General features: G+C 37.3%; 1 protein-coding gene across 1 annotated transcript; it reads right to left on the bottom strand.

The window, feature by feature from the left end:
* Window positions 1-2,818: 2,818 nt before the first annotated feature.
* LOC133316008 (serine/threonine-protein kinase Nek6-like) lies at window positions 2,819-8,001 on the bottom strand. The gene is made up of 13 exons (XM_061517694.1): window positions 7,859-8,001; window positions 7,366-7,432; window positions 6,527-6,592; window positions 6,329-6,375; window positions 5,561-5,606; window positions 5,393-5,473; window positions 5,273-5,315; window positions 5,135-5,184; window positions 4,803-4,884; window positions 4,667-4,716; window positions 4,478-4,551; window positions 4,195-4,246; window positions 2,819-4,114 (listed from the first exon to the last, which is right to left on the bottom strand). The coding sequence occupies exons 1-13, from the start codon at window positions 7,978-7,980 to the stop codon at window positions 2,942-2,944; spliced, it is 1,953 nt and encodes a 650-aa protein (XP_061373678.1). The 5' UTR covers window positions 7,981-8,001; the 3' UTR covers window positions 2,819-2,941.
* Between the last annotated feature and the right edge of the window lie 8,739 nt (window positions 8,002-16,740).

Here is a 16,740-nt window from a genome sequence, read left to right as displayed (position 1 = left end):
ATGCGCAAATGAGCAATGTGATCAGTCATAGACTTGTTAAACACCAAGATGTCATCAAAGAAAACAATTATGAACTTCCTCAAAAACGGTTTAAAGAGTTGGTTCATCACAGCTTGAAAAGTTGCTGGTGCATTTGTCAATCCAAAGGGCATTACAAGAAATTCGTAGTGCCCTTCATGTGTCCGAAATGTTGTCTTCTCCACATCTGCAGGAAGGACTCTTATTTGGTGATATCCAGCCCGTAAGTCCAATTTAGTAAACACTGAAGCATTGCCCAACTCATCAAGCAACTCATCTATAGTAGGAATAGGAAACCTATCTCGAATAGTGATGGTATTGAGGGCTCTATAATCAATACACATTCGCCATGATCCATCCTGTTTCTTGACTAACAAAACAGGAGAGGAAAAGGGACTTTGAGAATGTCGAATGAAGCCATTGGACAGTAATGCAGAAATTTGTTGTTCAATCTCATTTTTTTGACAATGAGCATATCTATAAGGCTTAACATTCTCTGGCTGAGCCTTGTCAATGATAGGGATTGCATGGTCCAAACCTCTAAATGGAGGTAACTCATGTGGCACTTGAAAAACATCTTGAAATTGAAATAACAACTGCCACAAATCAGCTGCTATCTGATCTTGAATTCCAGCTAATTCAAGATTGGCCCCCTCAACAGAATTAATACCTTGGGATATTGCAAAACACATACCCGTATACAAGACATTCACTTGATCTGCACTGGTATGTAACTGAGCATCTTGTACTCCTGTGAGAATCACTTCTCTACCTTGCCATATAAATTCCATAGAACCCTTCAAGTAGTCATGAGTAACTCTACCTAGTTTTTCCAACCAAGGCATAGCCAATATGACCTGCAAACCACTTAATTCGAGCAACCACAAGTCTACAAGGAATATGATACCTTGTAACTCAATTGGGACATTACAACATTTACGGTCAGCTATTAGAAACTCACCATTGCCCAAAAAAACTCGCAGCTTTTTAACTCTAATGATTGGCAACTTAATTCAAGAGCTAAATTCAATTGAATAAATTTTGAGTACTACCAGAATCAATTAGCACACTAACCTCCTTATTTGAAATTGATGTTGTGAACCTGAAAGCATGACCAATAGAAGGATCACCCATAGCATGTAAGGTTGCATCCTTGACCTCCTGATTATCCTTGTCTGATTTCCAAACAATATCCTCCCCCTCTGCTTCATTATCAGATTCATCAATGTCACCTATGAGCAGTAATAAACGTTTTTTACATCTGTGTTTACCATTCCACCTTTCATTACAATAGTAACACAAGCCCTGCTCACGCTTCTGCTGTAATTCCTCATGAGATAAACGTTTCATCATGTGAGGTGCTGGTAATGCCAAAGTTTGATTGGCATTTGGGGCTGGCAATGCAGGTTTATTGGAAGTTGAAGTTGGTGGAGTCTCACTGGGTGTGAATGGTTTGGAAAATCCTCTCCTCTGACCCACAGAAAAAGAAGTTTTCAATTCAGAATGGTGATCATCATAGGCAAGTGCAATTTGCATTGCCAAATGCAAAGTGGATGGAGTGCGAAGCTGAACTGCACTTCTAAGTTCAGGAGTCAGACCAGGCACAAAAAAGCTCATATACAATTTATCATCCAACCCAGGGACCTGATTCAATAACGCCTCAAAATTTCTAATATAGTCTCGTAAAGCACCTGACTGAGAGAGTTTAGAAAGAACTCCTTTGATATTCGTAAAGGCAGAAACTCCAAACCTTTGACGCAAGGCAATCACTAGATCTCCCCAGGAGCAAATTGTGCCACTGTGATACATCCACTGGTACCAAGCACCAGCAGTACCTTCTATGTGTAAACCCGCTAATGGAACCTTGAATTCCTCTTGGATTTGCTGAAGATGAAAAAATAGTTATGTCTTGAAAATCCAATTGTTAGGCTCAGTGCCACTAAACAGTGGAATTTCTAGCCTGATGGATTTGGAAAGATTAAGATCAGAACGTGCACCACCCGACGACGGAGAATTTGAGAACTGTGGAGGAATCGGAGAACGTTGAGAAGGTTCCCGAGGTCTCATATTCACTCGTGGATCTGTCGTCACAAAATTGTTATTGAGTTGCTGCAACTGTGCGAGCATCAACGTCATCTGATTCTGATTTTCATCCAACCGAGCCTCAACTCGATGCATCTGCGTTTGGTGATCTTCGAGACGTGACTCAACGCGAGTCATTTGTATCTGATGATCTGCAAGGCGTCCATCAACTCGTTGCTGAAAGGTAGAAAACCAAGATCTTGAACGCGCATCATGAAGATGTTGGGGTTCAAGAATGAAAGCACCAAATTGTTAGGGATTGAACCCTAAGAATGAGAGAAAGAACAAAAACAGAACAATTCAAGGAAATTTTTATTGAATGCCTTTGATCTTTACATCACCAGCTTTTATACATTTGATTAACTAACCATTACACTGCTGTTATTAACTAACTCCTACAGTAACTCAACAACCTCTAACTGCCTAACTGCTATGCCACGTAGTCATTGAGTTTAGTGGGATAACTCCTTACACGTGTGGAGCTCCTCTTCGTAACAGTAATATTCACCAGATAATGAGAATAATATGGTCATGTGGACCGGGATGTCTTCTAACAAATAAACCAAATAAATAAAACAATGAGTTCCAAGTTTATGGTTATTTTTTAGTTCGGAGGGGACGTGACAAAATTCAAGCAATCAATGGCTATAACCTGGAGGAAAACACCAGTGAATAATATACATCCTAACAAAAATAATTTAATTCATTTACCAGGAAAGAATATGTGACATGCTATTTTCCAGTATCCAATCTTCAAGCAAGCAACAATCAAGAAGGAAGAAACTTATGTGACATTTTGAAATACACATTTCTCACAATAATGTATAAATTAACTTATGAACTAGGTTTCAGGATTAAATTTTTGGGCGGATAAGAGGCTCTTTGTGAGCCATATTGCTGTTTCCCTGGATGAGACAGCTTCTTTTCCAAAAGGTCTTAGCACCCCTGCAAGCTCTTCAAGTTTATCTTGCTTAAGTAGCTGAGCACATAACTCAAGTAGAGATTCAAGAGCATCAGCTCTTTGCTGGCAAGGACTATTCAACACCGTCTTGATTGTTTCATCACCACCTTTTTCAGTAGGTGCACTGAATGAAATGTCAGTCGGTGTCTTATCATCCTCAACTGCATTATCATCTTCTTTATGCGTTGAACAAATACTGTGTGATTTTGCTCTATCATCATCCTTAACTGGAAGTGTATTATTACTTTCAGATGACAAGCAGTTCATATGTGAGCCTTCTTTAAATGCATCAGGGTTTTCAATTTTCTTTGAGCAGTTTCCAGATTCAGTTTCATGTTCAACCAATATAGGATGCACAATTAGTGATGGCCTTTCCTCATTAATGGACTTATCTTTATCAGTGCTACTACTGTCTGCACTGGTCGTTGTTGATTTACTTGAGTCCTCAATTTTGCCATCTTCCCTCTGAGCTTCAGCATTATCAAAACCTTCATTGGAAAAAGCATCTTCAACTTCTGTGGTCACTGCATTTATGTCAACCCCTTCTAATTTCTTAAAATGTTCAGCAGAAAATCCTTGTTCTTCATGCACAGAATCTTGCGTACTCTTCGAAGTGATCTCACTGTCAGCTGTTTCCCTTGCATGTCTACTTTTAAAGTCCTCCTTGCACGCACTGCAAATAGTTGATTCAGATGTTGTTGACCCATCTTTTGAGCCACTAATACTAGTAGAAGATTCCACTATGTAGCTGGTAAGATCAACCATCTTTGTCTCAAGGTGATCTTCTGCACAGGCTGAGACTGTAACCTTGCCATCCTTAGGAAGATTGCTCGGCTGTACATCTCCATTTCCCTCAATTGGATGAACCCGTTCCAAATGATTTACTAATCCTGCTTTTTTGTCCCTATGGTCCTTACCACCACTAGATTTATAAGATTTTCTTGTTTTATCCTTTAAATTAACTATAGGATATATTGGAAGAACATTAGATGATGCATTATGACAGCGAAGAACATAAGGTTGTAAATGCGGATGCCTTAACAATTCGGCTGCCTGTCAACAAAGAGAAGCAGCATTAGAATCAACAGTTCCATCCAAAATTAATCATACAAGATAGGTTCAGTTGAACTCACTGTTGGCCTATGTTCTGGGTTTTTCCTCAGCATGCTCTTGATAATTTGTTTCCTGTTACAAGGACATCATCTTTCAATTCTATCATTATAATGAAATATAAAGAGGGGAAAGAAAGGGAAAAAAGTTTATGCAATTATACGTGCAAAATTCACTAGGAAACTTTGCTTGGTTAAATATATGTGGATTCACTTTGAGGAAAAAATTTAAATCATTGACCAAAAGCAGAGGTTAAAAAAATAATGACAGCAGTGTGACTAGGAATGGTTTGAAGAATTTACTTACAGTGTGGAAGAATAAACAATTGGCAGTGGAGAAATGCAGGATCTGTTTATTTTATTGATAAGTCCAGTCATGTCCTGTTTCATTCATTTATTCATTTTTTTAAATTATTTTGCTAGATTAAAATATATCAAAGAACAGAGACTACATTTCCATTAATAAAACTAAACTGCAGATGGTTCAAGTTCTTACCGGAGCACGAAATGCTGGCTGATGTGCAGTAATCTCAAACATGCAGCAACCTTTACAGACAAAGAGATATCATTCTTACACAAGGTCAGATATCATATAGCATCGTCAATTAGAATAAGATATCCATGATCCTTACCAAGAGACCACATATCAGATTTATAACCATAGGGTATATCAGCGAGGAGCTCAGGACACATGTAATTTGGAGTTCCTACAACCTAGAGAAAATATAAGAAGGGTACAAATGATAAGCAGCTATCACTTTGTGAATCTAGTATAGGATCATTAATAATAATAATCAGAAGTTCAATGCATAAAAAGTATAGGATCATAGGCAGAAATATCTATTCTAAGCTGAAGAGCATCAATTGCTTGGTATGATAGTCCATTACTAGGGAATAAAATACAATTAAGTTTCTTGAAGAAGGCATCAGATAAATGCTAACTTAGTAAACATATATACAATACCGAGGAAGCAAGGTCTTCCGTATTAAGTCGCTTTGCAAGACCAAAGTCACCTGTATGGTCCAAGCAATAAATATATTCTTTTAGATAACAGAGTACATGAAGGCCAAAGATGATCTTTCAAGGGATAATGCTTCATACCAAGCCGAATGTTGTTGTCTTTGGTGAGGAATATGTTGGAACACTGAAATTAAATGATGTTGTGTTAATATAAATATCATTTAAAGGATTTCTTTATCAGGATAAGGGAATATGTAACACCTTAAGATCTCTGTGGATTACACGATTAGAGTGCAAGTAGTCCACAGCTATCAACAACTGAGTCAACCATTTGCAGACCTTCTGTAAGAGAAATTGGTGATCCAGAGTGGGTAAGGAATACTCATATAAGGAAATATTAAGGAATGGCAGATTAACCGTATTAGTTACCTCCTCAGGAAAAAATGATCCTCGAGCTTTCTTTATGTTCTCAGCCCTGCTCCACAAAGAATGCAAGGTTCCATGATTAGGACTCCATGTCACTGTTTATGTTTCTCCTCAGTAGCATATAAATGCATGCATATATACTATCTTTTATGAAATACATAAGAACCACAGAATCCCAAATCTCGTATCTAAGTGTATTTCATCTCAAATTTAGAATGTGATTGAGATTAGTAAATGAACATATAGGTATCTCTGTCTATCAAGCTTCTATATGGTGTCATACTGCAATTAATGGAAAACATGCTTATGCCAGAGTTTCAAAAAAGGTTCTTGGGCCTTTTCTAACACCTTAACCTTTTAGGTCTAGGCCAAGGATCTCGTTAACATGACAGAGAAATCAGATTGACTCTCTCTAAAATTTAATACTTGTCATCCCCAGACTATTAATTAAAAATCAGTATAACACTTTTCTCCCATAGAAAAAATTCAACATAAAGTTTTGTGTAGTTTCAGTCGAAGACAGAAATTTGTGTAATGTCCACAATCCACATTACAAGTCCAGTAGGCCTTCATCTGAAAGGATGTGTTAGGAGTTATCACAACCATTCTTTGATCCTTATTTAATAGCTTAAGCTTTTAGGTTAACAATTTAAATGTGGATTGCTAATAAACGTTTTCTTATCTACCAAGATTAATTGAAAACCAACAAGCTATGATCCTTAATTTATGCAAGAAATAATCAGTGTTACCAACAGATATTACTTTACTTACACGTCACCTCCTTCACAATAGCCAGTTATAATACATATATGGTCCTCCTACAAAACATGAAATATCAGAAACATGCCTATGAAGAGTGATAAACATCATAATAAGCTGATATATCTATAAATCTTCAAACTTAATTTTTCATTTCTATATGAATGTACAACTGAAAATAAAAAATAAAAAAAAAGATAATGTCGCTACCTTCTCCACCCAAGCATCTTTGTACTCCACAATGTATGGGTTATTTAGTTTTGCAATCAGGTTCATCTGTAACAGTATGATAGATTTTGTCACTATGCGACTATACAGAAAGTTATCGTTCAAATTCAACTTCACACAACCTCTTAGCACTGAAGTCTGTTAAATCATTATAAAATTTAAGAATACTTTCATATATTTACACAAAACCTACATTAAGATGACACTTGGCTCAAAACGAAAACAATGTGTCATATGTCGTTCACAGCATTTTGTAAACATAATAATATTCACAAAACAAATATCCTCTTCTCTGTAAGTTTGATCAGCACTTTAGAAAACAATATTGAGCAGCATTTCACCTACGGCTACATGATTTCATCAATGAAATTAATTCAATGTGAGTTTACTAAAGTCACTGTCCGTTTCTGTGCAGCGGGGATGCTGCATCTTGAATTAACTACATATTCAGATAACTGGTTTATTTGTAGTCAGAAAGAAGCATAGCCAGCAATTGCATATTCACAGATCATCATGGAACAGAAATATAAAGACACTGAGCAGTACAAATAACTGGGTTGATTCATACAAGCATCATGTATGACTCAAACAATGGTAGGAAACAGATAGATTTTTACTGCTTATTTTTTCTATTAGAACAGATTAAGAACCAAAAAATTAAACAAAGTGAAGAAATAAGACAGTAATGTGAGTAATTTGGTGCAAAAGGATTGCTTGTCCAATCATTCAGGAAAGTAGAGAATATATTAAAATAAATAAATAAATAATTGCACGGTGGATACTGAGTATATGAATCAGATGGAAGGATTTGTTACACCAACCTCTTGGTGTGCTGTACGTTTGAACTTCTCTGTCTGCTTGGCCAAGCGAATCTTTTTCAACACATACCTACCGGAGATGACATCATGAAAAGTAATAAAAACTGAAGTTGACAAGCTAACTCTATTGAATTGGCTGGGTTTTCAATTCCAACAATTAAACACGAAATTCTCAAAATAGAAACAAAAAATAAAAAAAATTGAAACTTTCTTTGTTGGGTTGTCCATTATCTAACTGAAAAAAATAATCAATCACCAATACTTCATGATGCACGGTTTAGCAGTTCACAGAAGAGGAAATAATTGAAGTTGAAAAGCTAAAAGCTATCAAATTTTATAGGCTTCAACTCCAACAATCAAACACAAAAATATAAAAAAAGATTGAATTTTTCTTCATGGGGTTATCCATTTTCTAACTAAAAAAATGGATCTTCTATAATTTATGTTGCATGGTTTAAGCAGTTACAGGAAACAGTTAACAGTGTCATTTTCTCACCTCTTTTTCTCAGACTTGTGAAGAACGAGAAAAGCGGAACCAAATGCTCCCCTGCCAATTTGCTCAATCACTTCATAATCTTCCATTTTCCTAGACCTCGTGTCACCGTTATCTGTCTCCATGGAAAACTCCAGAAGCTAGAAGACAAAACTGTGGAGCACCAAAGTAGCAGATCCTGATTTGCCACGAACCCAATTCAGGAAAAGAAAAAAAAAAGTTTTTTTTTTTTTTATGGCAAATTATGTGTGAGTGTGAATTCTACTACCAACCCTTTCTACCCAATTTTCATCCAAATGCTGTAATTGAAGAAAACCGCTAGAGCATTAATTGGGCAAAGTAAATGTATCCTAAGAGAATGATGTAATTGAAGACTATTCAATAGGTTCCAGCAACCATGAACGGTTTCACATGAAAAATGAGTAAAGCTACATTCCACAATTATGACACTAAACTACCTCCTGAGAGGACTAAAATTGTAGAGAGAGAGAGAGAAGAAAGGGTAGACTCAGGTAAAGGAGAAGGTTGATGACTTACCCAAAGAAAGTGTAGAGAGAGAAAGAGAAGAGTAGAATGGAAGGGCAAGAAAGTCAAGTAAAAGATATATAAAGAAGACATAGACATAGTGTCACATTTATAAATACTTTATATATATTGATATAAGTGTATTGATATCATAGCTTCCCACCCCACTCAATGACTCAAAAGAATATGGGGTTGGGAGAGAGGTTGGATGGAGGGTAGAACTTAAAGGTGAGAGGAATGGAAAACTAAAGAAAAAGGAAAAGTCTTGCTTGTGTTTTCAGGTTCATAGGAGATCATTCACAAGAAGGAATGTTCCTAACACGAGTTATGATGTCACAGTCCTTGTACCTTAATAAACAAAAACATCAAAATTTAGACTCGGGCCAATAGGTAAAAATACTCTACAAAAAGTTGGTGTTTTTTGTGCTCGTGCAGTGCGCTGGCCAACCACCGGTACTGGTCCAGGGGCATGATTATCGTTTTATTTAACAACTCCAAGTCTTCAACATTCTTAGAGGGCAAAAAAAAGAAAAAGAAAATGCTAATGTTGTAATACATATGGATTGAATAAAGTAATATTGGATCTTTTGATTTTGGTGTAAGATTTAAAAGTTTTACTTATCATTTTAATCGTTGATTTTCGTTCATTTAACGGTTGTCATTTATTTGAAATTAATAACTAATTAATTAATAAATTATAACCGTTAAATGAGGAGAATCAACGGTTAGAATATGAAGTAAGACACTTAAAAGTCTTATTCCATATCTATTTATTATAATATCATTTGATACATTGTTATAACAAAGGAGTATTATGAGTTATTAGTTGTTTACATAAAATTTTGTAACTTGGTTTTAGTGAATAACAAAATTTAGAGATTTGTATTGTCTTTGAATTGTTATTTATCCGGTATTTATGTTATTGAAATAATTAAATAAAGTACTGTTTTTTTATTATCTCATCTGTTATTTTTTTAGCAAATCAAACGGATTCTTAATGTAAATTGTGAACTTAAACATGTTAACTAATGCTAATCGGATGTGGGTCAATAACCAGATTGTTGTAATTCTATTTACGCATTTGCACAATTTAGGTGCTAATCGGGTTTATTTAGCTGTAAGAATTGTAATCATCATTTCTAAGCATGTGCTGAACAAATAAAAATTTCTTATTAATTTGGTGATGGTGATGTCAAATCAAAAACCTAATTAGTTTGTTTAACCGACCTTTCAAAGAAGGAGATGCAATGTCATTACAGTAGATCGTAGAAGACCTGCCATGATTTAGTTTTTACAACAGTTGATCACAACTCACAAGGACCTCAATATTAAGATCAAAGGAAAAGAAAACAAGAAGATTAACATTTTTGCTACCAAAAGAAGGCAAAAAAAATTAAAATAATGCATTTAAATTAAATAATTACGCATTTAATGTTGTTTTGTAAAAAATTACACATCTGTTGCACAATGAGACGCCCCCTTTGGGCCTCACATGTGACGCCCCAGTAAGGCATCTCTCCCTTGGGGAAGACGCCCCATTGGGGCGTCACATGTGACACCAAAAGGGGGCGTCTCATGTGGAAGCTATATATACCCCACTTTTCTTTTTTCACTCCTTACTCATTCACCTCTCTAACCGCGGTTCGTAGCGAAGCTCTGCCAACGTAGGTAAGGTCATAATACCTCATATGTATACATTTAAATTACAGTGCTAGTTAGTAATACATGTTAGGATTGATTGTATATTAGAGACTTGGAACATTAGGATAGTCACTTAGAAATTTTGTGGCATGCTATGAATGTTGTAATGATATAGTAATTTTATTATTACGTAGTTATTATTATTAAATTTTAATTATGCATTAAGGTTTAGCATATTAATTAGTGATTTATAAATAGTGTTAGGGACTTCGTAAATTTCGTATGTATGATGTTATTAATGCGGGAGTGCATAACTTTGTAGTTAGTTAGGTGTGATGATCAGTACGTATTAGACAAGTTGGTAGTGACCTAGGGTTAAATATTCAGTTAGTATTATATTATTTTTGTCCGATGTATTATTATTATTTAATTGCAAATAAATAATTGTTCTACGTTTTGACGGGACTTCATAAATTTTGATTCTAGTTAAATAAATGACGCATATGCTTAATTTTTGTGATAATCAATTGTGTCACTGCTTAATTAAATTGTAAATAAAATGGGGCATTACATGTGATTAATTTAAATGTTGTTTTATATTATATAGTTGAGGATAATGGCTGAGTCATATCTTCATCGGATTCTGCATCGGATGTAGAGCCCACCGATTCCAGCATGTGGATCATAACTGGGCCGTACAGATGGGAGGTCCTTCGTAAGAGGACGCAGAAAGCTCATATTTCACAGCAAGTGTGGAATACAGAGCATGTAAGGAAAATTAAGACCAGGCGTGGGAAGCCACAAGGGGGGCCACCTACCGGTGCTATTCCACAGGTTGTCGAAGAGTACCTCAGACAGGCGGGATTCATACATGTTGCCAGGATGCAACATATCCAGGTATGTTATTTACGTCGTTTTGTATTTATGTAATTATTCAATAAAATTCGTTAACACGTGATAACTGCGTAATTTATCACAGATCGATACATTTTTAATTAGTGCTCTGGTCGAGAGGTGGAGACCAGAGACACATACCTTTCACATGACCCAAGGTGAGATGACGATCACCTTACAAGATGTGGCAGGCATATTGGGCTTGCTGACTGACGGCACTGTCGTCACCGGATCGACCTCCAAGGATTGGCACGCTGCTTGTGCTGCTGTTTTTGGACATGTTCCAGAGGCCGGTGAGTTCCATCTTGTCGGCGACCTCCGCATCTCATTCTTGGATCGGCATTATACCTGGTGGACTGATCATGAGGGGAATCACGATGCCGAGATCTACTTCACAAAAGCCCACATTGCCCGGATGTTGGGGACTTGGTTGCTGGCGGACAAGTCTGGAGGTAGCAATTTTGGTTGCCGGCTTGTCCCATTGCTAGGTGGAGGATTTGAGGACATTGGCCGATTCAGCTGGGGATCTGCGGTTTTGACACACTTGTTCAGGAATTTGTGTGAATTAACAGATGCCCGTCGAACTGACATGGGTGGTTGCCATATTCTCCTTCAAATTTGGGCATGGATACGATTCACACCCATTGCTCCAGCCCTTCCTCCTCATCCAGAGCCGGGCACACATTATGGATGCCGGTATGATTTATTTACTTCATTTGATTTCGATAATGTATGGTTGATAATGTATATACTAACTGTATACTTCTTGATTATGATTGATAATGAATGTTTCTGATGACAGGTTTAATACTGTAGAAAAGTTTAAACCTCATGAGGTCACCCATTATCGAGCAACATTGGACACACTGTGTAGAGATGAGGTTAGGTGTTAGATACTTACGATGTTGTTATTTCTCTATGGGTTTATTTTATTTTTTTGTAACTCTATATATTGTTTAACATTTTGTTTGTAGGTGGTGTGACAGTCATATATCGAATATGAGTGGTTTGACGTGACTCTAGAGTAGCAGTACTTGTGGCTTGCTGCCACACCCATTATCTACTTCCACACAGTAGAGGCATGTCAACCGGATAGGTGCATGCGACAGTTCGGTCTTGATCAACCCATCCCGGATAAATTTAGAAAGTTGAGAGGGATACATGATCATACTCTACGGGGGAAGGTTGAAGAGAACTGGAGACGTAAGCTGAGGGCTCACATTGATCGATGGAATACCATGGTTCAGCATATTGTACTGCCACCTCCATTATATGGTTTGATGTCACCTAATCATGCGTACATGGAGTGGTAGAGAGAGAGAGAGGGGAAAGCGCTACATATCTCGGAGGGCAGCAAAGATAGGCCGCATGGTGAGTTTACGACAAATTCTATCATTTGTACATATTTTACATTTGTTTCACATTTCTAACATGTTTTCGTAATATACAGATTGACAGTCTTGAAATGCTTTATCATGCAACAACGGCGGAGGAGTTTCCTCGATTTGGCCTAGAGTATATCCACGAGGAGATTGGCCAGATTATTGGAATGTTTCGTGAGAGTTCACGAGTTGATGAGCCTGGACCTGAGGCACCCCCCGTGCAGACACAGCCTGATCCTCAGTTGATCGTGGATGTTCCTCGTAATAGACGGGAGGGACGCGGATTAGGACGTAGACATGAGAGATTTGCTGCTGAGCTTGTCCCGATTATGGCACCGAGACCAGTGGTCGAGACTCAGGGATGGTTCAAACCTCCAGTCATTGGTCCTACTTACGGGTCACATCCGATTTATCATCACGGATCGCAGTATGCGGCAGGTCCTAGTCAGGCGGTGTCTGAGCACCCTTACATGAGCGGACAGGAGCCAGTTTTCCAGGCTAGTCCGATGGCTATGGCAGGAGCGGATCCGGCATCCTCGCAGCCTGATTTCCAGCCCTATTCACAGGGACTTGATGTCGATTACCCCTTTTGGTCTGCAGAGGACACGATTAAGTTGTATCGCTCTGTAGGCCTTGTTACAGAGAGCCATGACAGTGGGGAGACTCTAGCCACGGATTCTCACAGTCAGGGACACACCCCTTTTGAGGTGCCAGGAAGTAGTGCAGGACCATCAGATGATTTCATCTGTGCGGCGATGGATGACTTCCACACTCCACCACCACAGGAACATGCACAGGTGCATCAGGGAGACCCAGTCTGGGATAGACGTATACTGCCAGATAGGGATGCACGACATAGGCCATGGCCACCGTGGTCGTAGTTTCATTGCCATTTGGAGTATTCACTATGTTGTGGACTGTTTCCTATTGTTATTATTTTGTTATTTTGTATTAGTTATGACTGTAGCATGTTGTTATTTTGTGGACGCTACATTATTATATTATTTGGACTATTCACTATGCTTTATTATTTATGTTTTGTTTGTCGTCCTTTGCGCATTTTTTTTTCAGAAACTAAGTTCTACTCGGCATAAAGATCATTTGTTTGTATATGATAAAATGAACCTGGAGAAAAGCGAAGCATGTATTCGCACCACCTTGGCAAAAAAGCATATGATTCCTCCCAATCATCGTACATAATTGCCATCGCTTTCTGCTTCGCATACCACGCCTTTCTGTAGGAAACTTTAAAGCCATATTTAGCAGTTATCCTTTCTTGCACCAAAGAGATTGACACAGATGGTTCTGACTTTATCATCCCTGCATTGAAGAGGATATCAGTGCCTCGATAACATCGAACGAATTTAATTACACGGCAGTACGTAAACATTGATATGTCATTACGGTAAATAAATACGTACCTATGACGAGATCTGCAATAACGTCTACATCGAGCTGTCTATGACCCTGGGAAATGTGCTCATTCACACATTCATGTTTTCCACCCCATCTCGTAATCTTCCAATTTTCACGAAACACCGGTTTGATCGCCCTTACACGCCACAGACAACCTTGATCATACGTACAACATTTCATGGACAACTTTGAAGGCGTGCTCTCAATTACAATGGCTTCTTGATGCTCCTTAATGAGGGTGTGCTTAAGTGCCATTTGGACATCTTTTTTTGTCGCAAATTCTTGATTGACAAATAACATGTCACCCAGTTGCCACGGACCTTGTATTGAAGCCGATCCAGAGACCGAACCATTAGTACATGATTCTTGTTCGCTCCGATAACTCCAATCAATGTAGGAATAATGCGGAATTCCTTCCCAAAAAGGAATAACATCTGTGTCACCTGCAATTGCGGATTATAATTTTTTAATACAAACTTACTAATTCAGGTATTAAATCAGTTATCTATTCAGCTATATACAAATGGGATCAATTACCTTCATGGTGAATACCGAACGAGGCAGACACAATGTCATTCAACTGCGGCATTTGCGCGACGACTGGTTGATGGAATATTGGGATTTGAGACGCACCCATCTCACGGGATTCATCTCCTTCTGAAGCACTAGCATCCTCCGCCAGAAGACGTTCTTCCATTGCCATATTTTCATCGTCGTCGTCGTCATCGTCGTCGTCGTCGTGCATTTCCCAAGTCGGATCATTTTCATCTCCCTCAGAAAAGTTACCAACTGGAGACGCATGAGCGGCAGGAGAAGCTGGAAGACGAGGAGAATTTAAATAAACTGACATCACCGGTAAGGGAGCATTCTTGGTTGCGGCGATGTCGACATACAACTCTAGAAAATCTGTCCTTGACTGGTTGCAAAATTCTTTCATTGTCATCTCCAAGTCTTCATCGTCAAGCACTTTCAAACTAATGTATTTATCACCTTGCCACACCCTTGTCGTGATCTCAGTGATACATTGGTTGTCTGGAAGACTTAACTTCTGTCGAATTCTCTGATGCAGTTCGCCAATGGTTGTGTTGCGTTGGATACATGTCGGCCTTTTTTCACCTTCGAAAATGACACCTCGTCGACCTTCTTACCATTGTAATATAACACAACACGAACAGAATCAGGATTTGAGCTCATTTTTAAATAGAATAAAGAATAAAATTCAAATACTAAATTAAAGATAAAGAAATGTTGGTGGAGAAGAGAGATATGAAAAGTGAGAGAAAATGTGTGAATTGAATGGAGGGGGTGTGAGAATATATAGAGTACACATGTGACGCCACTTTTGGGCGTCACATGTGATGTCCCAATGGGGCGTCACATGTGACGCCCAAAAGTGACGTCACATTGTGCAGCAGAGGTGTAATTTTTTATAAAACATCATTAAATACGTAATTATTTAATTTAAATGCATTATTTTAATTTTTTTTGCCACCAAAAGAAGTGTATCCAATCTCCAAGGCCCAAAAACTTAGCTGCCGGTAGGACATGACGCCCCATTGGGACATCACATTGTGCAGCAGATGTGTAATTTTTTATAAAACAGCATTAAATACGTAATTATTTAATTTAAATGCATTATTTTAATTTTTTTTGCCACCAAAAGAAGTGTATCCAATCTCCAAGGCCCAAAAACTTAGCTGCCGGTAGGACATGTAATATTGATGACGCTCACCTTCATATGGTCTTTTAGAAATGAAGAAATTTTTTAGTAAAGAGAACAAAGGGGTCATCCTCCTCTGCTTCCAATGATTGCCTTTTTCCTTTCCAAGCTAAATACTTTCCCTGCTATGCAAGCATGCCATTGTTATTAGTAACAATTTACAACTTGTTTTAGTGGTCGGAGTGACTTCAATTATTCATGAGATCAGTTACTTCTGAAGTATTTGATGATGTCCCAAGTCCCAACTATTAAAATAACCTTTGTCCCCACAAAAGCAACCATGTACTGTCAGTGGTAACATTCCTCTGTCTTTGGTTTTTATAACTGGTGAGGAAATCCAAAATTCCATTCAAAAACCTCAAAACTTTTGATTTGATTGTCAAAATACCGACGACATAATGGGGATAAGTAATATGAAAACAACAGTGTGCTATAAACCTAGGCGGAGACAATGAGAAAGACAGGAGATATTACAACATATTTGACGACTTCCGTTTTAAACGTCTCCTAGATAAGTTATCTGAGTAAGGATATTCGAACTACTAAAAATTCTTACTATTAACTTAATACATATCACGTCATCATTGGATCAAAGAGAGAGAATGTTAAAAAAAATTTGAAGAGAGAGAAAATATTAATCTAATGGTAATTAGAAGGTAGTAAGTTGGTAGTGAAAAATTTTGGTAGTGAGAATATCCCTTCTCAAGTTCTTTATATTAAGTTTAACATGATGTTATTTTGGGATAAAAATCAAGATAATTTTGTAATTATATTTTGTTTCAGAGTTATAATAGTCTTTCCATTATAATTTCTTAATCTTTCAAGACGTCGTTTTGAGAGTTAACGTAGATAACTTATCTACAAAAATATTAAAGCCAAACTATAAAATATAATTATTGGCTATTTTACTCTTATACAATAGGAGATACGTTGTCTCATGTTATAAATACAATTACGTGGTAGGCTCTGTTATTTATTAAAAAAGAAAAATAGACACAACAATCGATGGATCTGTACAAAATTATATTACTCTCATGAACATAGAGTAATATAATCCATAATTATTTGGCTGAATAAAATTGTAGTCGTATATGGTTCTGATTCAAAGCAAAGGCCTGTATCTGGTTTATTATCACGCCAATATCTTTATCAGGTATCATAGAACTTCAACTTTCCGTTTGTGAATGGGATTGAAAAGGGTTCGTAAAACTATTTTAAAAAATAGTTTGTTTATAAAAAGTTTGTGCATTTGAACTGTTGATCATCACTCAAACGGCTAGGTTCGTGCTTACTAACTAGTTGAAAAT

Source organism: Gastrolobium bilobum, unplaced genomic scaffold, assembly GCF_033153095.1.
Source record: "Gastrolobium bilobum isolate Gb01-03AN ecotype WA unplaced genomic scaffold, APGP_CSIRO_Gbil_v1 utg12345, whole genome shotgun sequence".
NCBI classification, from domain to species: domain Eukaryota; kingdom Viridiplantae; phylum Streptophyta; class Magnoliopsida; order Fabales; family Fabaceae; genus Gastrolobium; species Gastrolobium bilobum.
This window is presented reverse-complemented; position numbering and strand designations above follow the sequence as displayed.

What these genes read in the sequence shown, in the direction of transcription:
- LOC133316008 (XM_061517694.1), bottom strand. Translation starts at nt 7,980, where the DNA reads ATGGAGACAGATAACGGTGACACGAGGTCTAGGAAAATGGAAGATTAT. An exon ending in AAGATGCTTGGGTGGAGAAG is followed by an intron (nt 6,376 to 6,526) that starts GTAGCGACATTA and finishes CATGTTTTGTAG; the next exon opens with GAGGACCATATATGTATTAT. An exon ending in CGGAAGACCTTGCTTCCTCG is followed by an intron (nt 4,885 to 5,134) that starts GTATTGTATATA and finishes TATTTTCTCTAG; the next exon opens with GTTGTAGGAACTCCAAATTA.